The 25,313-nt window shown below is 54.7% G+C and overlaps 2 protein-coding genes across 3 annotated transcripts in view; one reads left to right on the top strand and one right to left on the bottom strand.

The window, feature by feature from the left end:
* Nucleotides 1-24,709, top strand: part of QSOX1 (quiescin sulfhydryl oxidase 1) — a 43,365-nt gene extending 18,656 nt beyond the window's left edge. Inside the window, exons 3-13 of one of the 2 annotated variants that reach the window (XM_019027371.4) lie at nucleotides 1,876-1,921; nucleotides 2,486-2,588; nucleotides 5,364-5,454; nucleotides 8,731-8,876; nucleotides 10,474-10,608; nucleotides 12,625-12,754; nucleotides 16,121-16,243; nucleotides 17,103-17,250; nucleotides 20,891-21,070; nucleotides 22,936-23,273; nucleotides 24,007-24,709. In XM_019027371.4, the coding sequence (XP_018882916.1) occupies nucleotides 1,876-1,921; nucleotides 2,486-2,588; nucleotides 5,364-5,454; nucleotides 8,731-8,876; nucleotides 10,474-10,608; nucleotides 12,625-12,754; nucleotides 16,121-16,243; nucleotides 17,103-17,250; nucleotides 20,891-21,070; nucleotides 22,936-23,273; nucleotides 24,007-24,015 (1,449 nt within the window). In that variant the 3' untranslated portion in view covers nucleotides 24,016-24,709. Of the gene's footprint in view, nucleotides 1-1,875; nucleotides 1,922-2,485; nucleotides 2,589-5,363; nucleotides 5,455-8,730; nucleotides 8,877-10,473; nucleotides 10,609-12,624; nucleotides 12,755-16,120; nucleotides 16,244-17,102; nucleotides 17,251-20,890; nucleotides 21,071-22,935 lie in introns of both variants that reach the window. The other variant, XM_004027994.5, reaches the window with a different exon arrangement.
* Nucleotides 17,655-20,518, bottom strand: LOC134759238 (uncharacterized). Its single transcript, XM_063710400.1, has 2 exons — nucleotides 20,099-20,518; nucleotides 17,655-18,683 (listed from the first exon to the last, which is right to left on the bottom strand). The coding sequence occupies exons 1-2, from the start codon at nucleotides 20,130-20,132 to the stop codon at nucleotides 17,977-17,979; spliced, it is 741 nt and encodes a 246-aa protein (XP_063566470.1). The 5' UTR covers nucleotides 20,133-20,518; the 3' UTR covers nucleotides 17,655-17,976.
* Nucleotides 24,710-25,313: the final 604 nt, after the last annotated feature.

Below are 25,313 nucleotides of genomic sequence, written 5' to 3'. Positions count from 1 at the left end.
CTGTAAAGAACGCTATTTAAATATGTGTGGTATGTATAAGTGGATGGTTTTCATCCACAATAAAAGTTTATATTAATGTTTTGAAAAGAGAGAGTAAAGCAGTGAGCAGGAGTAAGGGCCCGGAGGAGGTCACAGGGAGCAGAAGGTTGCAGATGGGGAGAGACAGGTGGCTTCTCTGCAGCCTTTGTTCCTCATGTGGGAGAGGGTAGCAGGTGGCTTCCAGATTTTCTGCCTACAAATGTCTGTAACAAACAAGTCCTAGCTGATCATGGTTCCTAGTGTTTAAAAGGTATGAAGGAGGGAAGGGGATGCTGGTGGTGGGTGATGATGGTACAGTTAACATGTACCAGTTCCTTGATGTATGCACTAGGTACCATGCTAAGCACTTTAGGTGTATGGTCATGGAATCCTCATAAGTCTTCAAGGTAGATGGTGTCATCCTCATTTCAAAGATGAGAACACAAAGGTTCGGAGCAATTGACGCGTTGCCCAAGGTCACACAGCAAGAGCAAAGCAGAACCAGTCCTTGAACGAGGTCTGCCAGAGCCCAGGGCCTGTTCTCAGCTGCCAGCTTGGGATAAGGCCAAACAGCTCTATCCCAAGGAGGGAGAAGGAAACCAGTGTTTGGCTGTTGGAGGCAGAAGTCCAAGGTAGTGAAAAGTGGCCCCGAGGCTAGAGTCCCACAGGAAGAAGCCTCTTCCCAGCCTGCAGGCTCTCCCCTAGGCAGTTCAGTGGCGGGCTTCCAGGACAACTCAACTGTGTTCCCTCCTGAATCGGAAGAGCGCAGGCAAAAGCCTTGGCAGCTGTCTTGCCGCCTGGGCAGAAGCCCAGATTGCCAGGAGTCAGGCTCTGTTCGGTCTGTCCTCTTGCCCCAAGGAGGTGACAGACTAGGCTTGGGGTGTCATGTACATGGGAAAAGAGGACAAAGTGATGAGTTAAATCAGCTAGTCTGTAGCAAGGCATGTTTCCCCAGGGACTCAGGTCCCCCCTTCAAGAGAACCTGTTCTGGAGACCCCTTCCTTGATTGTGTCTGCTGTGCTGGGCTGGGACTTCTCAGTGGACAGAGACAGCAGCCTGTAAGCCCCTTTTCCCAAGTAAGGAGCAAGGGCACATTGACATAGAAGCAAGCTGACATTTCCCAAGGGACGTAGGAAGTGCCTGCACTTCATGTTTTCAGATGGGTCTGCAAAGGAAAACAGCAATGGTACTTCGTCACTCATCCATTCGATAAATATTGGTTAGTAATTACATGCTAGGTACTGTGCTGCATAGAAATGGCCCTCGAGGAAAGTGTATGAACTGCTGCCCACAGGATCCATGGATGCTTCTGAGGGGTGTGGGAGGGTAACAGGGGAGGGAGCCAGTGTCCAGCTCCTAGAGCAACCTCCCCCCAACTCCCCCCAACTCACCATTTTACAGATGAAGAAACAGGTCGGCCAGGCGCCTGTAATCCTGACACTTTGGGAGGCTGAGGTGGGCAGATCACAGGTCAGGAGTTCGAGATCAGCCTTGCCAACACAGTGAAACCCCATCTCTACTAAAAATACACACACAAAAAATTAGTCGGGTGTGGTGGCGGACGCCTGTAGTCCCAGCTACCTGGGAAGCTGAGGCAGGAGAGTCCCTTGAACCCGGGAGGCAGAGCTTGCAGTGAGCCGAGATCGCGCCACTGCACTCCAGCCTGAGCGACAGAGCGAGACTCTGTCTCAAAAAAAAAAAAGAAAGAAAGAAAGAAAAAAGAAACAGGCTCAACAACATTAAGTGATTTGCCCAGCCGCCGCATTGAATAAGTAGGCAGATTTTCAGAGCAGGCCTGCGTGGCTGCACTCTTGGCCACTATCTATCACTGATGCCCACCTGTGTGTTTGCTTCCAGTTCTTCAAGGCCTTTACCAAGAACGGCTCGGGAGCAGTATTTCCAGGTGGGTGCCCAGCTCTGGTTGTCCTGTTAGCATCTTCCTCCCCCAACTTCCCTCTTCACCTGGGTTTCTATTGGGGTGGAGAAAGCCCTGGCAGTCGGCAGGGTCGAGGGTGAGGCGGTCCCCACGGGAAGCCTAACTTGTGTCTTCCCAAAACTGTCCTCCCAGTCAGCCTTAGGGAAAGGCAGGTTGAAGAAGCCCTTCAGGTTGGACATATCCAGGGCCCTAGGGTCGGGGCAGGGGCACCATGTTCCCAGAAGAGCTCTCCTCTCACAATGGGGTTGGCGCCCAGAGAGCAGACCAGAGCCCTTGGGGAAAGTCCTGATGACTCCCAGTTCTGAGGGATTCTTTCCTGTCTGAGGGATGGGTGTCCTTGCATTACCTGGGGCCACAGGAGGACCACTCAAGCCCCATTCTTCTAGCACAGGGAAGGACTGACACCTCGTCTGTCTCTGTCAGAGCTGGCTGTGCCCTCGGCCCTTTGTTTCTGGGAGTGAAGGTGGCCAGTGTGCTGTGGAAGCAGCTCTGCTCTCCTGACACTCCGCTCACGCCTGTTTTCATTTACAGTGGCTGGTGCTGACGTGCAGACGCTGCGGGAGAGGCTCATTGACGCCCTGGAGTCCCATCATGACACGTGGCCCCCAGCCTGTCCCCCACTGGAGCCTGCCAAGTACTTTGGGCTGGGGCAGGCTTAGTGCATTGTGGGCCAGGATCCCAGGCCTGGGAGTGAGAGGGCGGTGGGAACAGCAGGGCGGGGACCCCAGTTTATTTTCCTTGCTGCCTTTGCCTGTGGGGCTCACACACCAGTCTGCTGGAGCTACTCCAGAACCAAGTGGCAGCTGATAGCTGGTGGTGGGCTTCCTATTGCTCAGGTCCTGCTGAAGAGCCCTGTTTTTCTGGGGCTGACTGATGGTGCAAGGGTCCATCCCACCAGGTGGGAAGGAAAAGATGGATGGGGCTTCTCCAGGTTGTACCTGCTGCTGTTTCTTGCTACCTTCCCTCAAAATGTTTGTGGGACGCAGCAGGATTTCACATGCTCTATCCCCGGGAAGGCCACTGAGAGTCAGAATGGCATGAGGAGGAAAAAGGAGATCAAATATTTTGAGGGAAATTGGGGGAGGTGGAGAGAAGGTGGTCATGCCTGGGGCATGGGGGTGGGCCCCTGGCTCTCTGTACGGCAGAGCATCAGGTGCAGTGGCCGGTGCTCTGTATCTGTCAACCAGGCAAGCTTCCCAGCTTGCCTGTTTTCCAGGAAAATGAAGACAGTAAGGTGCATGGTCTTGCCCATACTCTCCCAAAGAAGAGGCAGCTAGATTAAAAACACTAGGCCCCCCACTTCTGGATCAGAACTCAAGAGAGGATGATGCCCACCTCGGAGGACTCTTGCCAAGAAGGAACAAATCCATGTACCAGCAGGAGCTGCTAGAGGGAGCCCAGCCTTGTACACAGTGGAGGCCCCAGGTGCTAAGAAGGCCTCACGAGGCCGCTGTTGGTGCGCAGAGGCTCTCTTAAAAGTTTGTGTGCAGGTGCTTTCAGAGACATGGCCCTGCTGAGAGACTGTGTTTCCAAGTGTCAGTTGGGGTTGAATCCAACTCACAATGACTCCTTCGTCATCTTTCCCAATTTTCCATCCTCCAGAGGGCCTCCAGGGGACCCTGGATGTAGCATAGTCTTTATGTGGTTTGGGGTTCCACAGCCAGACCCTGTCTCTCCAGAAAACACCCATGTCAGCCTGTGCCCTGGTCCTTGCTTCTTCTATTTCTCAATGACTGTGTCTCCATCTCCCTCCTTACACACACACGTACATCCTCATGGCACATTTTCGGCCCTGGGGTATCTCAAAAGCAACAGATCAAGCAATCCTGCCAAGGTTTCTCAAAGTGATCCTTTTTTGTTTTTTTGTTTTTGTTTTTGTTTTTTGGAGGACAGAATCTCGCTCTGTTGCCCAGGCTGGGAGTGCAGCGGCACGATCTTGGCTCACTGCAACCTCCACCTCCTGGGTTCAAGCAATTCTGCCGCCTCAGCCTCCCGAGTAGCTGGGACTACAGGCGCCTGCCACCAAGCCTGGCTAGTTTTTTGTATTTTTAGTAGAGATGGGGTTTCACCATGTTGCCCAGGGTGGTCTCAAACTCCTCAGCTCAGGCAATCCGCCTGCCTTGGCCTCCCAAAGTACTGGAATTACAGGCATAAGCCACTGCACCCAGCCCAAAGCAATCCTTTTAAAGAACTTTAGGAAGAAGGTAGAGGTGTGTGATGAAAGGTGAGCTGCCTCTTCTGAAGTCTGAGGGTGGGAGTGGGGAAAGGGGTACTGGCCCCCATGTAGGTTGTGCTCTTCTGCCAGCCTAGGGAAGACCCAGGGAAGAGGTCTGAGATGCTGGCCACCTGATGCCACCCTAAAGGCTCAACACCTCTTTTCCTCCACCCCAGCGGGGTGCACTCTGGCCCTCACCTGTCTAGCATATCCATTTGGACTGTCACTGGCTGGGCTCCAGCATCAATACCATGTTTTTGTTTGTTTTGTTTTGTTTTGGATATGTTTTGTTTTGTTTTGGAAACTGGGCCTCAGTTTCCTCATCTTAAAATAAGGAGATTGGGTTAGAGATACAGATGGCTTCTAAGGTCTCCCGAACCCAAGGCTTTCTGATTCTTTCATTGCTTTTTAATGCCTGCTCTAGGGAGGAAAGAACACATCTCCCCCTTGGTCGTGACTTGTCACAGTTCCAGACTTATAGCTGTTGGGTTCTAATACCCCCCAGCTCTCAGGGGACCAATAAAAACCACATCCAGTCAGCCTGGGCCTGCCCCAGCACGTGGAGACAACTGGTCTCAAAGCAGCCCTTCCCAGTCCCCCTCCCCACACGGCCTCCTACCCACTCCCGACTCTTTTTGTTTGTTTGTTTGTTTTTTGGAGACGGAGTTTTGCTCTTGTAGCCCAGGCTGGAGTGCAATGGCGCAATCCCAGCTCACTGCAACCTCCACTCCCGGGGTTCAAGTGATTCTCCTGCCTCAGCTGGGATTACAGGTGCCCGCCACCACACCCAGCTAAATTTTGTATTTTTAGTAGAGACGGGCTTTCACCATGTTGGCCAGGCTGGTCTCGAACTCCAGACCTCAGGTGATCCGCCCGCCTCAGCCTCCCAAAGTGTTGGGATTACAGGCGTGAGCCACCGCACCTGGCCCACTCCTGACTCTTAAAAAGAGCCAGGAAGCAAAAACAAAACCAAGCACCCAAGGTAGGTCAGATGAAGAGCCAGGGTTAGATAACAAGAGCAACATCCTTTGAGACTAAAGGTTTGGTTGACTCCCTTAGAGGGCCCTGTGTGGAAGCGGAGGAGGGCGGGATGGCCGTACCTGCAGCACTGCATCACCAGCGTCTGGCGTTGCCAGCGGTTTTGTCTTATTTCTGCTGGCTGTGCAGAGTGACTGCCAGAGTTGTCTCTTGCAGGCTGGAGGAGATTGATGGATTCTTTGCGAGAAATAACGAAGAGTACCTGGCTCTGATCTTTGAAAAGGGAGGCTCCTACCTGGGTAGAGAGGTGAGCTGCCCTGAAGTTCCCTGCAATTCCTGGATAGCCATGGAGAGAGAGCCCCAGTTTGGGAGCAGGGCTTTTCCTGCCAATTCTAGGGTCTTGGCTGCCTGGGTCTTTTAGCCTGGCATTGGCCTGACCCCTGCTGGGAGCCATGGGAAGTGCAGGAGCTGGACCTTCGTTTAAAAACCTTGCTGTTTATTCTTATCTCGTTCACGGAAATCAAATATAACACCTGCTGTTATTGAGCATTGGACCAGATTGCTGACACACGTAGCTGCTAATCCCCAAAATTAATGAAGGTGATCAGATAGCATGCCCAAGATCACACAGCTAGTAAGTTGATAGAAGAGGGCTTTGAACCAGGTCCGTCTGGCTCCAAAGCCAATGTTGTTTCCACAGTGTCCCACTCCATGGGACTGGAGTGAAATATTTGGGAGGGAGGGAACATTAGCGACGCCCTAGCCCCACCAGAGGAAATGGGGTCCTTTACCCAGATGCTGCTCTGTCTCATGTGGGGCATCCGTGAGCCAGCTCCCTGGTGCTTCCAGCTGCAGTGCCCTGTCTAGAGAGCAGGGATGATTACGTTTCTCCATAGTATTGTTGGGAAAGTCAAATGCAGCAGTTTATGTAAAGGGCCTGGATTGCAGCTGACACATAGTAGGTGCTTTATAAAGATCCATTCCCCTCGCCTAACGCAGAGAGCTCACCATTCTGCCATTGGTTCATGGACTTCTCCATAGACCAATTGTGAGCTTTTCCCAGCTGCAAAGGTGGGACGTGCCAGTGCATGGGAGATACTCCAAGTCAGTGCAGGGAGATAGGCATGAGAGTAGGCATGAAATTAAACTGCACTGTCAGCCTGAGTGATTTTCCTGCTGAAACTCAACAAGCACAGCTGAGAGTCTGAGCTGAAGCCAGATGCTGTCTCCAGGCCTCTCAGCCCTGAGAGAGGAGGCACAGGGGTATGGGAGGGGAAAGACAGCTTGGCTGAAGGAGTGCCTGACCCTCTGGGGTCCCAGTTCATGCCCGGGGTCATGCCTGTTACGTAGAGGTGATAAATGGTGATTGGAATCAGGTCTTTTCCCTCCCCTCTCACCACAGTCCTTGAGTACCAAGGGGCTGGGGTCCCAGTGGTTGGAGCCAAGTGCCCCATGCCCATGCAGGGGTGCTCAGCGTGGGACCAGTGGCTAAGGGCCCAGGTTCTGGAGCCACACTAAGCTGGGATTTGTAGCACAGTTCAGGCATATGCAAGCTATGTGAACTGGAGGCATGATTTCACTTCTAAGCCTCAGTTTCTCCAGCTACAAGATAGGAGCTTTATATTTATTTATTTATTTTGATTTTTTTGAGACGGAGTTTCACTCTTGTTGCCCAGGCTGGAGTGCAATGGCACTGTCTTGGCTCGCTGCAACCTCCACCTCCCAGGTGCAAGCATTTCTCCTTCCTCAGCCTCCCAATTAGCTGGGATTACAGGCACACACCACCATGCCTGGCTAATTTTGTATTTTCAGTAGAGACGGGGTTTCACCATTTTGGTCAGGCTGGTCTCAAACTCCTGACCTCAGGAGATCCGCCCACCTTGGCCTCCCATAATGCTGGGATTACAGACGTGAGCCACTGCGCCCAATCAGGAACTTTATTTTTATTATTTTGAGATGGAGTCTCGCTCTGTCGCCCAGGCTGGAGTGCAGTGGCACAATCTTGGCTCACTGCAAGCTCCACCTGTCAGGTTCATGCCATTCTCCTGCCTCAGCCTCCTGAGTAGCTGGGACTACAGGCACCCGCCACCACACCAGGCTAATTTTTTTATATTTTTAGTAGAGACGGGGTTTCACCATGTTGGTAAGGATGGTCTTGATCTCCTGACCTTGTGATCTGACCGCCTTGGCCTCCCAAAATGCTGGAATTACAGGCGTGAGCCACCACGCCCGGCCTGGGAGCTTTATTTTTAAGTAAACGCTTATGTACCTACTATGTGCTAGTCACTGTTATGGCATTTTAATAACATTAACCCCTTCAGTTCTCAGAACAGCCCCCCTGAAGTTGGTGGTATTATTATTGTTGTTATTATTATTTTGCAAGTAAGGAAATTGGGTCAGGGAGAGGTTTGGTGCAGTGGGGCCAGGATTCCAATGCAGGCAACTGTAGTGTACGGTGCCGCATCTCTTAGTCTCCTGAGAATAGCTGCTATTTCAGTGTTTCTCTGAAGGTAAATGAGGCAATCTGTGTGGACACTACATAATACCTATGCAATACAGGTTAGCTAGTGCTTTCTCTTATTTCTTTCTAAAAAAAATAATGATGACTGATGTATATTTTTCTGATTTGGAGTCTAGATAGGAAGCTTTATAAATATAAGAATAAAGGCTAGGGGGCGCCACCTGCTCCATGGTGAAGAGTGAGACGTCAGTAACAGAAGTCCGTGCCTGCCATTTGCAGATGGCCTGTCCGATTATGCTCAGAACTTCTCTTCCCATTTCTAATGTGGGGACATTGTCATCTCAACAAGGCCTCTTGTTGCCTTCAGAGAGCCCCACGTTAAGAAACGTTTTCAGATCTTCTTATAACTATACACATTGACCAAAGGGCCCCTCTGACTACTGCACATACTGGGCTCAAAGTTAGCCTGCTGTTTAGAAGTTTGCCCAATTCCAAAGGTTTATTTTGTTTGTATCCTACCCATGAAATTTGTTACCATATGTATTTGAACGCAATAAAATCACAGTTCTTTAAATATCTGTGACTCAAGCTTCCATAAGGAAGACTGCTCTTGCCAACAATTGATATTTCAGACAACCAATAATTAGTAATTTCTAAAGGGATCTTTTCCCTTTAGAAAAATGTTATGAGAAGGCCCTGGGGAATCCTGGACATCAGCAGTCTTGGGGTGTGAAGGTCTTAAAGACAAGAACGTGCTGGCTCAGTGCAAAAAACAAACGAGAATTAAAATGAAACCACATTTTATTGTGCTCTTTACATATTGCTTTCATTAGAAAGAAAATGCTACCCAGTTGGGACTGTCGTAAGAAATTAAAGCGTGTGTGGTGTGCACAGCTCCAAGGCCTCTCCTCCTGGGCAGTGATTGGCACTTGCTACCTACTGGTTAGCTGCTGTTGATGGCGAGTATCTCTCGCGCATCACTGTGGTCCACTCTTTGTGGGTTTAGAGTCTGGAAGGAGCACAGCTGCCATCTAGGTGCCTTCACAGGGCACCAAGCTGGGACCCAGCCCTGGCTCCCTCCACCCGGTGGCCTGGCCCCCAGATGTCCTGCTGTCCCTGCAGGTGGCTCTGGACCTGTCCCAGCACAAAGGCGTGGCGGTGCGCAGGGTGCTGAACACAGAGGCCAATGTGGTGAGAAAGTTTGGTGTCACCGACTTCCCCTCTTGCTACCTGCTGTTCCGGAACGGCTCTGTCTCCCGAGTCCCCGTGTGAGTATCCTGTCTCCTGGCGTCCCCTCTCCTCCCTCCCTGTGCTCATTCTTCCTTCTTGCCCAGAGGGGCTGCCCGCCTTTCACAGTGGCCAACATGTTCTTTCTGAAGAGCCCCCTCAGGAGAAGCTGCAGTCTGCTGTCTGCGGGGCCAGCACCTCCACCGTCAGGAGCCTGGGCCTGAAACGCTAACCCTGTTCCGCAGCTCAGAGACCTCAAAGGCCTCAGCCCCCCGCACCCAGTGTCGCCTCCACCCTCATTACGTCCCCACCACAGCCCTGGCCCTCTTCCCCACCCTCTTCTGTTCGCAGGCAGACTCGTTGGCAGGCTACAGGCCTGGCAAGCACTCATATATGCCTGACCCTCCCTCCCTTTGGTTTTCTAATTGCAGAAAAGTTCATTAGCAGCCAGACAATAGCCAGTTCCAAAATGCCGAGAGAAAACAATCAGGCCAGCCTCAGCCCCTCTGCCAGGCTCCCACTGCTGAATGGCCCGTTAATGGCACCAGATGGTGCCTTGGTGCCCTCCCTGGGCAGATGATTGATGTCAGCCAGGCCCCGCAGGCAGGAGCATTGGGCCAGGGAGGCAAGGCTTGCCTGTGGTGCCTGGTGAGCTGCTCCTCGGGGCCCTCAGTGCCGACCCACATGGCGCCGGGCAGGGTGGCCACTTGGCGTCACCCTGGCCCAGATAACCTGCTAGAGGGCCCAGGAGGCACGATGCCACCAAGGACAGGGAGGCACTCGCTTTCCGGGCAGACCCAGAAAGTGCCAGTGATGGTGGGGAGAGAAGGCATTGTCTCCTCTCTCGGAGTTGGTGGAGGGGAAAATTGTTTGTGACGATGCTGCCTCCCGAGCCATCTGCTCACCGAGAAACCCAGGATGGTGGAGTGGAATGAAGCCGTGCGTCCCATGCCAGCTCCCCCCGGGGCAGCCCTCACGCTGCTGCTGGACCCGGCGTCTCTCTCTGCAGGTGCCCTGGCTGTGGGTGAGAGGGAATATGCACTCAGGAGGTATCCCGTGCCCTGGAGGACTCCTCCCTGTCGGAAAAAAGAAAGAAACCAAAAAGGCCGTAAAAAGATTTAGAGAATTCTGGAGGCTTTTTGTCATTGTTGTTACCTGTTTTTTGAAAAATCCCATATCAAACTCCCTGGACTTCTTAGGGGGTAATGTCACTCACAGTACCTCAGGGCGAGCTTATGGATGGGCAGCTGCCATTTTGAATCTCGGGGTCCTTGGGGAAGGGAGTCACACCCCGCCGTTCCTGTCTGTGGGCACCGGCCTGTCCCGTGCCTTTCCATGCCCTGCCTGGAGCCAGAGGGCCACTGGGGGAATTCTCGGGCCCAATTGCCTTACCAGGTGAGGTTTGACATCAGGCTGGTGTCAGAGAGGCTTTCCAGAGCATGTGCAGTGATTAGAAAGGTTACAGCAAGGCCTGGGTGCCATCTTCTGGCCTCACGGAGGGCAAGATGGAATCTCGTTCACATATTTAATAAACCTTCCTGTCCGATGAGCCACCCTTCTTCCTCTTCTGACATTGGTTAGCTCTAATCTTGTTCTCTGCACTTACTGCCTCTCCTCCCTGGTTCTGTGCCCTCACAGGCTCATGGAATCCAGGTCCTTCTATACCGCTTACCTGCAGAGACTCTCTGGGCTCACCAGGGACGCTGCCCAGACCACAGTTGCACCAACCACTGCTAACAAGATAGCTCCCACTGTTTGGAAATTTGCAGATCGGTAAGGCTACGCCTGGTTCTCCTCACTTCTTCTCCTTCCTCTGATCACAGACCACCACACCTTCACACCCACGCCCTCTTGCTCATTCTTCTTCCTTGTCATATGATTAGTGTGTACATTCTGAGCCAGGCTGTCCCCCACCCTGGGGGCTGGCCATGCTCAGGGACCTTCAATGTGTGGGAGCGGCATTTAGCTGCGGTGTCTCTGGTGTCTGTTGCGGGGCCGGGGCTGACTGGGGAATGAACACCTTCCATGCCCACGCTCCTTCAGCTTAACTCTGCTCACAAATGGGGAATCTGCGTGCAAGGACACTCTGAGGCCTCTAGACCAACTTCCCACCCAAGCAATTATTTGTGCAGTCAATATTTTTGAGTACTCACTATGTGCTAGGCACTGTGGTGGCAGATATGTACAGGCAGATGCATTCTCTGCTTGTGCAGACCCTACGGCATCCCTTCTAGGAAGGCACCCAACCTCACTTGAATGCCTGTGGTGTCAGTGAGCTCACTGCCTTTTCAGGTCACCTGTGTGTGTGTCCACAGTCGTAAGCATGAGAGCGCTGCTCTTCTCTCTGAGGCTCCTTGCCTTTTCTGTTGTGGTTGGGCAGTGAGACAGAGCTGTAGACCTCCTGCACTGGTACCAGCTGCATACCAGGTGGAAATGTCTGACCAGGGAGCTCAGAGCTGGCCAGGACGGTGCCCCTCACAAGGGGATGCACGAGACAGTGGGGGAAAGGTGATTGCAAGAAGGACTTTGCATCCTAGCATGAGGGACTTTAAGTGGACTTTAAGCATGAGTGGAAAGTGCCAAATGTAGAGACTTTTAGTAGATCAAGGGAGAAGGAAAGAGAGAGTGAGGGGTGGTGTGATCATTAAGATCATTCCGTCATTATGAATGATCATCATAATCATTCGATCATTACAATTATGCAGACCATTGACGTTCTTGTAATAGCTTGGGCTGGTGTATGTGCCAGGCTCTGTGCTGGGCACCTTCCCTGTGTTACCTCATTCAGTCATGGGGCCACTTCTGGAGGCAGGGCACAGGAGTGGAGAGGTAAACTGAGGCCCAAGGACACCAAAGTGGAACACAGAGGAGACCTTGCCCTGAGGGGGAGCATAGGCAGCCACAGTGCGTACCCCGTTAGTTGACCTTATTGGCTCTTTCCAACCTCAGGAGGTTGTCATGGAGGAGTCAGGAGCAAGTCATGTGTTTTACAGGTGAGCTGACTGAGGCCCAGGAAAGTCAACTGAGTTGCCCAAGCTCACAAACTAGCTCACAGTCAAACTGAGGCCAGAACCCAGGTCTCAAGAGACAGGGGAAGAGGCACCCAACTTTCCTGGCCCTGACATCAGAACCCTGAGCCTGGACCCCAGCATGATGGGCCTGGGGCCAGCATGGAGCCTCCGGCCCTTCCGTGAAGGCTGCGGAGAGGTGTGAGATGGGCCCACCTGAGACGTGAGGTCCGGCAGCTGTGAGCACATCAGCCCTGAAAGAAATACAGGCCCTGCTTCCCCTCCTGCCCCCAGCCGCCATTTCCCAGCCTTGGTGGGCAGCTAAACCCTGGTCTTTCAGAGAGGGCCCAGTTTTTTCAGAGCCATGTCGTGTGTATGAACCTGCTGGTCTGATTATGTCTAGTGGTCTTGGCTCGGAGCTGGCCTGATTAGTGAGTTGCAGGAGGGGCGGCTGTGGGCCTGGAGAGAGAAAACTCCTACTCCCTGCCAGGAGCTGCTGAGAGTTTTTTACATTTGTGCTTTTATTCGATCCTCTCAGCAACTTACCGGTGAGCAATGTGTTATTCATATCTTACAGATGAGGAATTGAGGCTCAGAGAAATTAGGTAATTTACCCAAGGTCACACAGCACATTTCTGGCAGAAGCCAGTGGTAACTTACAAGACTCTGTGACCATCAGCAGTGCCCCTTCTCTTCTCTCCCTTTAGCCCTGCATGCTCCTTGCAGCCCCTGCACCATGGTTAATACTTCTTTCTCTGTCTATCTCCCTCTGGGTCCTCAGCTCCAAGATCTACATGGCTGACCTGGAATCTGCACTGCACTACATCCTGCGGATAGAAGTGGGCAGGTTCCCGGTCCTGGAAGGGCAGCGCCTGGTGGCCCTGAAAAAGTTTGTGGCAGTGCTGGCCAAGGTGAGCAGGGCCATGGCTTCCCTTGTCTGTGCAATTCTACGGATGGTCAGTGTGCGTTCCTGTAAGCTGGGTACCCCGTCAGCCGCTCCCTCCAGAAACCCATGGTCTGGCTGGACACCTGAACCCACAGCTCTCCCTGTCCACCATAGGTGATACCCTCCAGCCTCAGCCATACCCCACACCAGCCCCACACTGCCAGGGACAACCCTGCCCCATGCAGCAGTGTGGGTGGGACACAGGGCCCGTGTCCCCGACCTGGGGATATTTCCAGCTGATTCAGCGACTGTGGCTCTGCCTGCCTGAGTCCTCAGTCAGAGCCCGAGTGTGGCTTCCCACCCCTTGCCGTGGTCACTGGGAAAGCAGGACCCCTAGGACACCCTGGCGAAGGAGAGGATGCTCTTCTGATACTCCTTGCTTCCCTCCCAGTCTGACCCAATCCCTGGCCCTGGCCATGCCTTCCTTATTCCTTTATAATTTCCCCAGGAAGGTGGCTACTCCACGAAGGGTAGCTCCTATTTATTGAGGACCTGATGTTTGTCTAGGATTTAATCCTTTTAACTACTCTGCGAGGTGGGTGGTTTATTTTGTCCACCCCGATTTAAGAGGCCCAGGGAGCTCAAGTGCCATGCCTTCGTTCTGCCAGCCTGGAGGTGTTCTGGTCAGGCCTTGAGCCTGCGCTCCTTCCTCTCTGAAGGTGAGAGGTGGCTGCCATTCCCTCTCTGCGCCCTTCCCTTTGGTTCCAGATCCTGGCCATTGCGTCCCTGCTGGAAACCCGGGACTCTGCTGCTCAGTACTGCTGAGTCAGATGCGGCTCTGGGCGCTTCAGGTTTGGCCGCTGGCTCAGCCTCCCTTGGCCCTGGGGCCCGGATCTGAGCCCGCCCTCCTCAGTGTGGGTCTGCAGGAAGCTGGGGCTGCCCTCGGGTGATTTGTGCCTCTCCTTGGGAACTTCCTGCCAGCCTGATCCCTCCTTCCCACCTCCCTGTCCTGGCCCCCTGGCTTGGTCACATGCATGCGTGGTGACACTGAGAGGGCCTGACAGGGACATTTCAGCCTAAGGCAGGACAGTCGTTGGCCCCTCACTGAAGTCCCATGCAAAATGAGCCCTTGTTCTTCAGTCCATTGCCATAATAGAGACCTTTCCTCCAAGGCTGAGAGCTGTTTGGTCCTCACGGTGCAGAGGCCTGGGGTTGACAACCTAGAGACTTAGAGGGGAAAAATCCAGAACGGTCCCACGTACAGTCCCTCCTCCTGACCCATGAGGGGGAGCCCCCAGCATGCTTTCCCGGCATGCCTCAGACACCCCACCACCCTAGTCCAGTACTCTCCAAAGGAGTCACCCCAGGAAGATCAGCTTGTGTGTCACTCGCATCTCTCACCTGTGCTCAAACCTGCTATTTTCTTTGTCCCCAGTGGGGCTGTTTGCAGCCGGTATGGGGGAAAAGAATGAGATACAGAAAAGTCCCTGAGCTGGGCAGAGGCATCACCCTCTCTGTGCCTGCTGAGTCTCTGCCTTCAGCAAGGGCTGGGAATGAGCTTGAGATGAAGGTGCCTGCCCTGCCAGAGCCAGGGCCCTCAGGGTAGGGCTGGCAGTGGGGTGGAGGACAGAGGGAAGCCAGGTATGCCCTGCAGTAGCAGCAGAGGCATCGGGGGCATGGGCCTGGAGACCCTCTGTTTGGGTTTTGCCCGCACATCCCCTGGGGTCTGTAGAGTATTCTGGCCCTTGCCTTGCTTGGGTAGCTTCTTCCTGAATAGTAGTATCCTAGCAGCTACCATTTCTTCAGCCCTGCCGGTGCCTGCAGTGTTCTTTGTATATTAGCTCCTCATTCTGTTTCTCAGAGCAGATTCCACAGCATGGCTTCTAGTATGATCTCCATTTCATAGAAGGTGAAACAGAGCCCCAGAGAACTAAAGCACCTTGCCAGGGTCCTCCAGCTAGTGAGGGGCTGGGCAGGGAGCCACACCCACTCGCATCCAGCCCATGCCCATTACCACCAAGTGCATGGTGCTCACAGGCCCGAATGCCTAAGGGTGCCAGCGCACACTGCTGGCTCCCCCTGGCGAGCTGCCAGCCCCGCAGGTGCCCGGTCAGTCAGGAGGCCCTCTGCATGTCCTGCCGGTGCCTTCCCACCCGGCCTCTCCCGGCCTGTGCTCCCTCCTGTGAGCAGCTGGTAGGAGCGGCCACTGGGTGGCGTGTGGGCACCAGGGTTTCCTTGCTCCCAGTTGTCCAGAGCTCCTTAATTCATCCATCCTTCTGGCACTGTCACCTTAGAAGGCGGAAGTTTCTAAGTCAGGATGATGGCGAAGGTCAGTGAGAAATGCTGACTTCAAGCTGTAAATTTGTGTGTGAGTTCCAAAGGCCCGTGTGGGCTCACCAGGAGGGCACGTGTCAAAGCGTGGTCTTTTCCGGCCACTTCTCACTCTGGGGGAAGGTGTCCAGCCCAACGTTTGATAGGAATATTTAATGGCTTTCTCAGAGGAATGGATCTGTTAGCAGGTTTTCCTGTTTAGTTACCATTCGTGTCTCCAGTATCCTTTTCCTCTCAAATGTTTGTCTTTGCTTTCTTTGCTGTGAGTTTCTCAGGGTCCTCATCCCCTCGGCCAGCCTCTTTGTGGTTTTATCTGACCAGCTCGCTGCTGTGCCCCTCTTTCTCCTGCCCTCCGCCCCTTGTGCTGTGCACGTGCACACACGCATACACACACATACACACATATGTCCTCCTCCCTGGAGTCCTTGTGGTTTTAAAGTGCTGATACTAATCAGATTTGAGTTGACTTATTGTCAGAGTAGCTTTTCATGCTCCTCAGAGACCACTGGGAGTTACCATCAAGATCTGGATCTTGGCTGTGAGCCCCTGGCCTGGCTGGTCCTCACTGGCAGCCCGTGGAATCCAAATGAAAGGTCTCATGCCCACCTAACCCAGCTGGCCAGTCAGTTGGCAAGTCAGCTCTATCCGAGGACCACCCAAAGACAGGACTGTGTGGCCCAGGGCTCCCAGCAGCCGTGGCAAGGGGCACAAGTGCTCCAGCCTTCCTCCCAGTGGTGGCACATGGTCGGGGGGTGCTGCACAGGAGCCTGAGGTCTGAGAGAGGGAGACTTCCAGGACCCCACCCCATTTAGAGCGAGCACCTTCCCTACCCTGTCTTCTAGCCTTACCAGGTGTCCCAGAGCAAAGGTAGTACAGAAGTCATATTTGTGTCTTAGTTAGAGTGTTTTCCTGGTGGTTTTGGAACTTTGCACCACCTCCTCCCCACCGCCCCCCGCCCCCCGCCCCCCGCCTTCTTCTGCATAGCTTCCTACCATCTGCAGGATGGGGAACTTGGGGAATTGCTTTTCACTCTCCAGCTTCCGCTTGTTCCTCCCCACAGTATTTCCCTGGCCGGCCCTTAGTCCAGAACTTCCTGCACTCCGTGAATGAATGGCTCAAGAGGCAGAAGAGAAATAAAATTCCCTACAGTTTCTTTAAAACTGCCCTGGACGACAGGAAAGAGGTGAGTCTGGGAAGCAAATAAAGATCTCTCCATCCTCCATATTTATGAGAGTGCAAGGGGTTAACCCTGTTATTTCCGACCTCCTTCGCCAGTTTGCACGAGGGAGTCAGTGATCTTGGTTGGGTCCTAACATTAATAATCAATAAATGACTATTGATTGAGCTCTCTATGCGCACATCTCATTTAATCCTCATAATGTTAGTGGAAGGTAGATATTCTCCCCATTTAGCAGATGAAGAAACAGTACTTTGAAAAGGTTAAGCAACTTGTCTGGGTTCGTGGAGCCAATAAGTGTTTGGGCTGGGATGAAAACTTGGTGAGACACCAGAGTTTTTAACAACTACCCTGTGCTGCCTCTTAGTTTGTGGTGCTGCTCAGCATGGCCTCCCTGGCCCTCTCCAGGGCACCTTCTGGGCTCCTGCTCATGCTGCTATTTGCAAAAGTGGGTCACTGCAGCCAGCAGAGGTGTAAAACCTTGTAGACTTGTAGGGTGTTAAATCTCGAAGGGACCTCAGAGATAACCCCCTTGTGTTACAGCTGGGGAAGTTGAGGCTGGAACGGGATGGATAACGCCCTTGTGTTACAGCTGGGGAAGTTGAGGCTGGAACGGGATGGATAACGCCCTTGTGTTACAGCTGGGGAAGTTGAGGCTGGAACGGGATGCAGCTTGATCTGGGTCACAGCTTTTTAGGTCTGCTGCTGCTTCAGTGGGTGGAGCTGGTGAAAGGGAAATGCCACCTTCGAGGTGATAGACTGAGGGACCTCATTTGTCTTAGGGCTGTCTCCTAGAAGCTTCTCTCTCTGCCTCTCCCATCCTTTTCCTTCTCCATATGTGCACTCACACTCGTGTGTCCCTCAGGGTGCCGTTCTTGCCAAGAAGGTGAACTGGATTGGCTGCCAGGGGAGTGAGCCGCATTTCCGGGGCTTTCCCTGCTCCCTGTGGGTCCTCTTCCACTTCTTGACTGTGCAGGCAGCTCGGCAAAATGTAGACCACTCACAGGAAGCAGGTACGTCCAGGGCCCGTTCACCCCACTGTGCCTCCAACCCTGCTCTGTTCGGCCCTCCAAGGGGAGAGAGGGCAGGGAAGCTCCCTTGAATTGCCCCACTGGCTCCCAGCTGCCAGAGGATGGGGAGAGTCAGCCTTGGGGCTCTGGCTGGATTGCTGTATCTGCAGGTAGCCCCACACGGCCAGAATAGAACCAATCCCAGGAGGGAGCAGACTTTGGGAATTCAACCAGTCCTGTTCTCGGCCCCGGGAGCTCTGGGGCTGAGGCTTCTCCCTGGCTTTCTCCGGGCTTATAGTTTGCTTTGCTTTCAGTCTTCATGAAAAAATTGTGATTCTGTTTTTTTATACTCTTAACAAAGAAAAAAACGTGTATTTTACAGTTTACATAGCTGATACATAGCAGGCGCTTTGAGCAATTTTATTGCGCTTCCCACTGAAAAACAATTTCCTGGGGGGAAGTTGGGGAAACACGTTTCCCCTGCTGCCTCAGATTGTCCACAAACTGCACCACCATGTTCTCCGGCCACGCTGCCCCACACCTGCTTTTGAAGACTGAAAGGATGCGCATCCAATTCAGTCCACACTGATTAAGGAACCCGGTTTATACCAGGCTGTGGCTTGGCTTGGCTTGGAGGATAGATACATGGGTGAAAAGGGCGACAGTGCCCGCTCTTGGTGGACCTCTAGTGTGAGGCAGGGGGACAGAGAGGCCTGCAGTGCACCAGGGCTAGGGCCGTGGTGGAGAGAAAGATGTGGGGTGAAGAGAGGGCAGGCTCGACGCCATTGGGAAGGGGCCCAAGGCCTTACGGGGTGAGTTGAGGGGTGATGGGTGAGTAGGGATTCTGCCAGGAGAGGAGCATCCCAGCAGAGGGAGCAGCCTGTGTGGAGCCCCATGAATCAGAGGAACTGCCAGGCAGTGGTGTGGGAAGCCAGTGTGTATGGAGCATCTCCACCATGCCATGTGGCGCTGCAGGTGCCGGGGACACAGCAGCATATGAGACAGGTCCCTGCCCCCACAGGGCCAGTATCTGAGTGGCAGGAGACAGACACAGAGGGATGGCTTCAGCCATGATGACAAATGCTGAGGAAGACAAAGCAAAGCAGTGCCGGAGCGGGTGCTGTCTGGAGAGGGGTCTGGGAAAGGCTTCCCTGTGGAGGGCCCTGTGCTGGGACCCATGTGGAGAGGAGAAGGCAGTGTGGGACGTCTGGGAAGAGAGTCTCCCAGGCTGTGTTGGTGTCCTTGGGCTGCGCTGACAAATGTCAGGCTGGGGCTCAGACAGTAGACGTCTGTTGTCTGAGTTCTGGAGGCTGAAGTGCAAGGTGGAGGTGTCGGTGCTGGTTTCTTCGAGCCTCTCCTTGGCTGGGCGGTGGTCGTCTTCTCCCTGTGTCTCCATGCAGTTGTCCCTCCCCAATCCACATCCAAATTTCCTCTTCCTGCAAGGACACCAGTCCTATTGGATTAGGGCCCACCCTAATGACCTTATTTTACCTTCATTACCTCTTTAAAGACCCTGTCTCCAAATATGGCCACATTCTGAGAGGCTGGGGATTAGGGCTTCAACATAGGAATTTGGGGGGACATAATTCAGCCCATAGCACAGGCCGGAGACCAGCAGGTGTAAAGGACAAGCCTGGTGTGTGGGCAGCACTGAAAGAAGGCTGCTGCTGTGGCCGGAGGGAGGGAGGCGAGGCTGCAGAGACAGGCCGGGGGTGGAGGTGAGCGCTCGTGGGCTCAGAGGCCTTGGCGAGGGCAGGTTTGGAGGTTGGTGTTGGCATTTTGAGAAGCCACTGGAGAGGCTAACGGAAGTGACAGATGGTTAACACTTTAGAAAGGTGGAGGATGGGCTACTGCAGGCAGGGGGAGGCAGGGCAGCTGAGGAGCAAGCTGCATGCTCGCCCAGCAGTGGTGGTCGGGCCTGGACTAGGGTTGTCAGTGTGCCCCTGGAGGAAGTGGTCAGATTTGGGGATATGTTAAAGGCAGAGCTGAGGGACTTACTGATAGATTGGAGGAAGGGTATGTGGGAAGCAGGACTCGGGTGGACTCCAGGGTTGTGGGGCCTGAGCCTCTGGTGGATGATGGTCCCGTAAGCTGAGGAGTCAGGGGCTCGGGTTGGGATGGTGGAATCAATGGCCCGCTTTGTGTCAATAGACCTCCCAATGGAGGTGTGCACAGCTGAGTCTGGAGTTCCAGGGAGAGGTGGGGAATAGAGAGATTAGCTTTGTAGTCATTAGTAGCATCAGAGCTCAAGCTGTGGGACTGGATGAGCTCCCTGGCAGGGAGGTAGAGAAGAGTGCTGAGGACTGAATCCTGAGCATCAAACCACCAGCAAAGGAGGCTGAAAGTGGGAGGCCATGGTGATTTCAAGGGGGCCCCAGAGTTCAGTGTTTCAAGATAGAGGTGTAGTCACTGGGGCCAGTGCTGCTGGAGGTGGCGCAAGATGAGGACATCTCTAGCAAGGGCTGTGTCAGTGGCGTAGTGGAGGTTAATGGCCTTGTTGGATTCGGCTGAAGAGAGACCAGGAGGCAAGATTCTGGAGATAATGAGCAGGAACTGGGGCATGACTGGGTTAGAGGGAACTTCTTTATGATCATCCTTTTCCCCAGTTGGAATGATCCTTATCAGGGGATAAATGGATGACGCAGTAAAGAAAAAACATTAATGGGAGTGAAATCCTGGAGGTGAGGAGTGGGGTAACCCGAGCAGCAGCGGAGACAGAGGCTGAGCAATGCCAGGGCCGTGTGGTGAGGCCTTGTGGTGGGGAGGTGGGCACCTGTGCTGGGTGCAGAAGAACAAGCTGAGAAGGCAGAGGAGAGAGAGAGAGGCAGGTGTGGGCTGCTGCGGGTCTCACCTTGCCAGGAGTGAGGAGAGTAGGGTGCCAACATCCTGCTGCGTGGAGGGGTAAAAGCAGGAGATTGGCTTCTAAAGGCCTGGGAGAGGTTTGCGGTAGGAAGGAGCGAGCTTGGAGGCAAGCACCAGCAGCCCTGGAGCCTGAGGGTGAAGGGCTTAGGAGGGGCGTGTTGGATTAGGAGTGGTGTCTTCAGCGGGGAGCCTGGTTTCAGTTAGAGCAAGAAAGTGGGGCTGGTTAACAGGCCTTTGCTGATGCCAGTCCAGAGGGTCCAGTGGGTGGGAGGGGGTGGGGGGAATGGAAGGGGAGAGCGAGGAGAGATGGAGACAGATTAGGAAGGGCACGTGCAGGCCAGGTCCAGGCCCGAGGGAGGTGAGGCATGGTGGAAGCAAGTCGGACAGGCAGCATGAGTGGGCAGGGGAGGAGGGGCCAGGGGCTAGGGCGGTGGCCCTGTGGCCCCTGCTGACCTCTCTCACCATGTCACAAAGAGCCTGAGTGTCCTGCCAAGGAGTGTGGACTTTGTCCTGGGTGTGAGTGACAAGCACCCAGATTAGTGGCAGGGAAGGGGATCCAGGTTTAGGAGTTTTGGGGGGATGGGGTCTCCTGTAAAGTGACCATGGCAGGTAGAGAAATAGACAAGGGGACACTGGGCCTCTGCTGGCATAGGCTGGGGTGTGTGGCACCTGTGCAGGGGTGGCCACGGCAGGATGGGGGGCGGCAGGTGGCCTGGGGAGGCCACGGCTGTGGGGCTGGCAGCCTGAAGGGCTGGTGCGTGGCGTCTCCTCTGCCCTGTAGCCAAGGCCAAGGAGGTCCTCCCAGCCATCCGAGGCTACGTGCACTACTTCTTCGGCTGCCGAGACTGCGCTAGCCACTTCGAGCAGATGGCTGCTGCCTCCATGCACCGGGTGGGGAGTCCCAACGCCGCTGTCCTCTGGCTCTGGTCTAGCCACAACAGGGTCAATGCTCGCCTTGCAGGTAAGGAAGGACCATCCCCAAGGCTGGAGTCACCTGTGGGGGACGAGGGGGTGAGGATACTTGGGAGTCTTAGGCCAAAAGTTGGGGAAGGGACACTCATTGTCCCCTCAGTCACAGCCCAGGCCTGTTAACCAATGCCAGTATCATCAGCCCCATTTTTGACATGAGGAAGCCAAGGCTTTGACACTGTAAGACCCTGGTCTTCCCATGCCGTTGCTCACTTTTTCCCTGCTCTAGGGCCCCTCTCTAGCCTACTGGGGTCCCTCTCCCGCCTCCCCTGCTCCGTCTTCTGGCTGTTGGCCCCTTACTCAAACTGCTAGGGCAGAGGGAGCTGGGGTTCTCTCTCCCTGGGAAGGGTCTGATGAGAGAAGGGGCTGGAGGAGACCAGGTCGTTCCTGGAAATACCAGGCACCGGCTCCCAGGAGGGAGCCTTGCCCTCTGTGTTCCCTCATTATGGTGCTTCCTTTTCCTCATCAGGAGTCTGATGGCTCTAACAGGCAAACACATTAAACTCCAGGGAGCTGGGTCGGGAGGGAGCCATCTGTGGACAGGAGGCGGTTTGTGTGTCGGGAGGGAGCGGTGCACGTGGCTGTGACAGCCTCCCAGGGGCGGGAGACCAGGGCGGAGCCGAGGTTAAAGGAGCTGAATGGAGCAGGTGGTCGTTCAGGCGCCTGCACTTGGTCGTGGTCTCCTGGGGCCTCCTATCGAACTTTGAAAGAAGACATGTGCCTGTCTTCTTCCCCCACCCCGCCCCTGCCACCAAATGCTCCATTTGACCCTTCAGCCCCTTGACCTCGGCAGGCTCCCAGCTGCTGCTGGAGGGCCAGGAGCCTGGGCCTGTCCCTGAGAGGCCAGAAGCAGGGTGGTTCCCTCCCCTCTCTGGTGGGGTCCTTTCAGAAGAAACTCAAAATTACCAGGCACAAGCTGAGAGCCCCCTCCACAAGGCCTGATCACTATGACTCATGACTGGACCCTTGACTCTGCTTGTTGTCCCCTCCCCAAAATAACCATTCTGACTTGCATGCCACTTGCTGCTGCTGCTCCTGCTTCCTTGTAGTCAACAACTTGTCCCCCTATTAAAACCTTTAGGAGAGGTGCTTCTACAGAAGGGATGGGCTGATGCATTCCCTGGGCAACACTGCGTGAGGGGCTGGTGGCCATGGCTCACCCTCTGGGACTCATCCAGAGGCTGCCTAGAGGGCTGGCCCCACCTGGGGTACCAACAGCCTGCAGCCCCAGCAGCATCCTGACTCTTCCAAGTACCCCTCAGGTCTCCCCCCAACTACCCCTTGGAGCCCACCCCTACCCCAGAGGGCTGCTGCTGGGTAAAAGCAAGGATTGCCATGAGCAGCTGCCTCTTGCTTGAAAACGCATTTTCCCTTGAATTGACAAAGTAACCTATTTGCGCAGTTTGTATAATTTGGAAAATGTCAGAAAAATGCAAAAAAAGACAAACACGAGCAGACCAACCAAAGACTGCAAAACAGATCAAAATGAGTATTCTTGCCCTTTCCCATGTCTGGTACTGGGGTAAAGGCTGGTTGTAAAGTCCACATAGCAGGACAGTGGGTCTGGCCAACACCGGGAAATGACTGAGATGGCGCTCTTCACGCTTCCCTGGAAAACCACGGAGGGCCAGGGCTGAGGGGTAGGTGGATCCGCCTCCTCCTCCATGCTGCCATCTGTTGAGCTCCCACTGTGGGCTAGTGTTTATAATCTGTATTTTCTAATTACCCATCCTCTGGAAGGGCAGTGGCGAGCCCTTTCTGCAGACAAGGAAGCTGGCGTTCTGAGTGGAGGAGTGTGGTCTGGGCTTTTGGGTGGGACCGATGTCACCACCAGCCTGTGTATGCTTCCCTCTGTAGGTGCCCCCAGCGAGGACCCCCAGTTCCCCAAGGTGCAGTGGCCACCCCGTGAACTTTGTTCTGCCTGCCACAATGAACGCCTGGATGTGCCCGTGTGGGACGTGGAAGCCACCCTCAACTTCCTCAAGGCCCACTTCTCCCCAAGCAACATCATCCTGGACTTCCCTGCAGCTGGGTCAGCTGCCCGGAGGGATGTGCAGAATGTGGCAGCCGCCCCAGAGCTGGCGATGGGAGCCCTGGAGCTGGAAAGCCGGAATTCAACTCTGGACCCTGGGAAGCCTGAGATGATGAAGTCCCCCACAAACACCACCCCAGATGTGCCGGCTGAGGGACCTGAGGCAAGTCGACCCCCGAAGCTACGCCCTGGCCTCGGAGCTGCACCAGGCCAGGAGCCTCCTGAGCACATGGCAGAGCTTCAGAGGAATGAGCAGGAGCAGCCGCTTGGGCAGTGGCACTTGAGCAAGCGAGACACAGGGGCTGCATTGCTGGCTGAGTCCAGGGCGGAGAAGAACCGCCTCTGGGGCCCTTTGGAGGTCAGGCGCGTGGGCCGCAGCTCCAAGCAGCTGGTCGACATCCCTGAGGGCCAGCTGGAGGCCCGAGCTGGGTGGGGCCGAGGCCAGTGGCTGCAGGTGCTGGGAGGGGGCTTCTCTTACCTGGACATCAGCCTCTGTGTGGGGCTCTATTCCCTGTCCTTCATGGGCCTGCTGGCCATGTACACCTACTTCCAGGCCAAGATAAGGGCCCTGAAGGGCCATGCTGGCCACCCTGCAGCCTGAACCACCTGGGGAGGAGGCGGGAGAGGGAGCTGCCATCTCTAGGCACCTCGAGCACCCTGACCCCATTCCCTCCCCTCCCACCCCTTGCTCCTTGTCTGGCCTAGAAGTGTGGGAAATTCAGGAAAACCAGTTGCTCCAGTGAAGCTTCTTGGGGCTGCTAGGACAGAGAGCTCCTTTGACACAAAAGACAGGAGCAGGGTCCAGGTTCCCCTGCTGCGCAGGGAGGGCAGCCCCGGGCAACGGGCATAGGGCAGCTCAGTCCCTGGCCTCTTAGCACCACATTCCTGTTTTTCAGCTTATTTGAAGTCCTGCCTCATTCTCACTGGAGCCTCAGTCTCTCCTGCTTGGTCTTGGCCCTAAATTGGGGCAAGTGAAGCCAGAGGAGGGTCCCCCAGCTGGGTGGGCTGGAATGGAACTCCTCACTAGCTGCTGGGGCTCTGCCCACCCTGCTCCCTTCCGGACAATGAAGAAGCCTTTGCACCCTGGGAGGAAGGACCACCCCGGGCCCTCTATGCCTGGCCAGCCTCCAGCTCCTCAGACCTCCTGGGTGGGGTTTGGCTTCAGGGTGGGGTTTGGAAGCTTCTGGAAGTCGTGCTGGTCTCCCAGGTGAGGCAAGCCATGGTTGCTGGGCTGTAGGGTGAGTGGCTTGCTTGGTGGGACCTGATGAGTTGGTGGCATGGGAAGGATGTGAGTCTCTAGTGCCTTGCCCTGGCTTAGCTGCAGGAGAAGATGGCCGCTTTCACTTCCCCCCATTGAGCTCTGCTCCCTCTGAGCCTGGTCTTTTGTCCTTTTTTATTTTGGTCTCGAAGATGAATGCTCATCTTTGGAGGGTGCCAGGTAGAAGCTAGGGAGGGGAGTGTCTTCTCTCTCCAGGTTTCACCTTCCAGTGTGCAGAAGTTAGAAGGGTCCGGGGGCGGGCAGTGCCTTACACATGCTTGATTCCCACGCTACCCCCTGCCTTGGGAGGTGCGTGGAATAAATTATTTTTGTTAAGGCAAGCATTGGTGTGTTCTTTAACTTGCTACTTGGAGACCTAGTGTCCAGTCTGGACAGAATGCACAGAGACCAGCCTCACCTGGAATGCAGCCAGACTTGATGTCCCTCAGCACACACAGCTCCTGGCCACAGACTGCCCATAGAACTGTCCGCATCCAAACCCCATGGCCTTTTCATGCACGGACACAGGCCTCTGGATGTGCAGCCTTGCCACCCCCTGCCCCAATCCTCCCTGCGAGCTCCTGCCTCAGTGCCCTGGGCTGGTGAGGGAGGAGCCTGTCTGCACCTGCCTAATTCCAGCTCCTCCAGGAAGGAAGGGCTTGTTTGTCAGAGCTGCAGGGCTGGCCACTCGGTGGGGAGGAGTCAGCCAGGATTAGAGAGCCTGCCCCTAATCCGGCCTGCTGGGTTTTGCAAGGATCAGAGCTGCTGATAATGAACCTCATTAAGGGGGAGCAGGAGCCTCAATCCGATTTGGTTTTCTCTTTGACATCTTCACTCTGCTCAGATGGCCTGGGTGCTATGTGGAGCAGGTGGGATGCCAAGGCCACTCCTGCTATGGGGCAGCTGGGGCTGGGGAGGGATGGCAGTCTCCCTGCATGTTTCCCT

This window comes from Gorilla gorilla, chromosome 1 (assembly GCF_029281585.2).
Source record: "Gorilla gorilla gorilla isolate KB3781 chromosome 1, NHGRI_mGorGor1-v2.1_pri, whole genome shotgun sequence".
Taxonomy (NCBI): domain Eukaryota; kingdom Metazoa; phylum Chordata; class Mammalia; order Primates; family Hominidae; genus Gorilla; species Gorilla gorilla.
This window is presented reverse-complemented; position numbering and strand designations above follow the sequence as displayed.

Coding starts and splice junctions, on each gene's coding strand:
- LOC134759238 (XM_063710400.1), bottom strand. CDS start 20,132: ATGTTGGCACCCTACTCTCCTCACTCCTGGCAAG. Junction 18,684..20,098: donor CTCTCCTCACTCCTGGCAAG/GTGAGACCCGCA, acceptor GTGTCCTTGCAG/GAAGAGGAAATTTGGATGTG.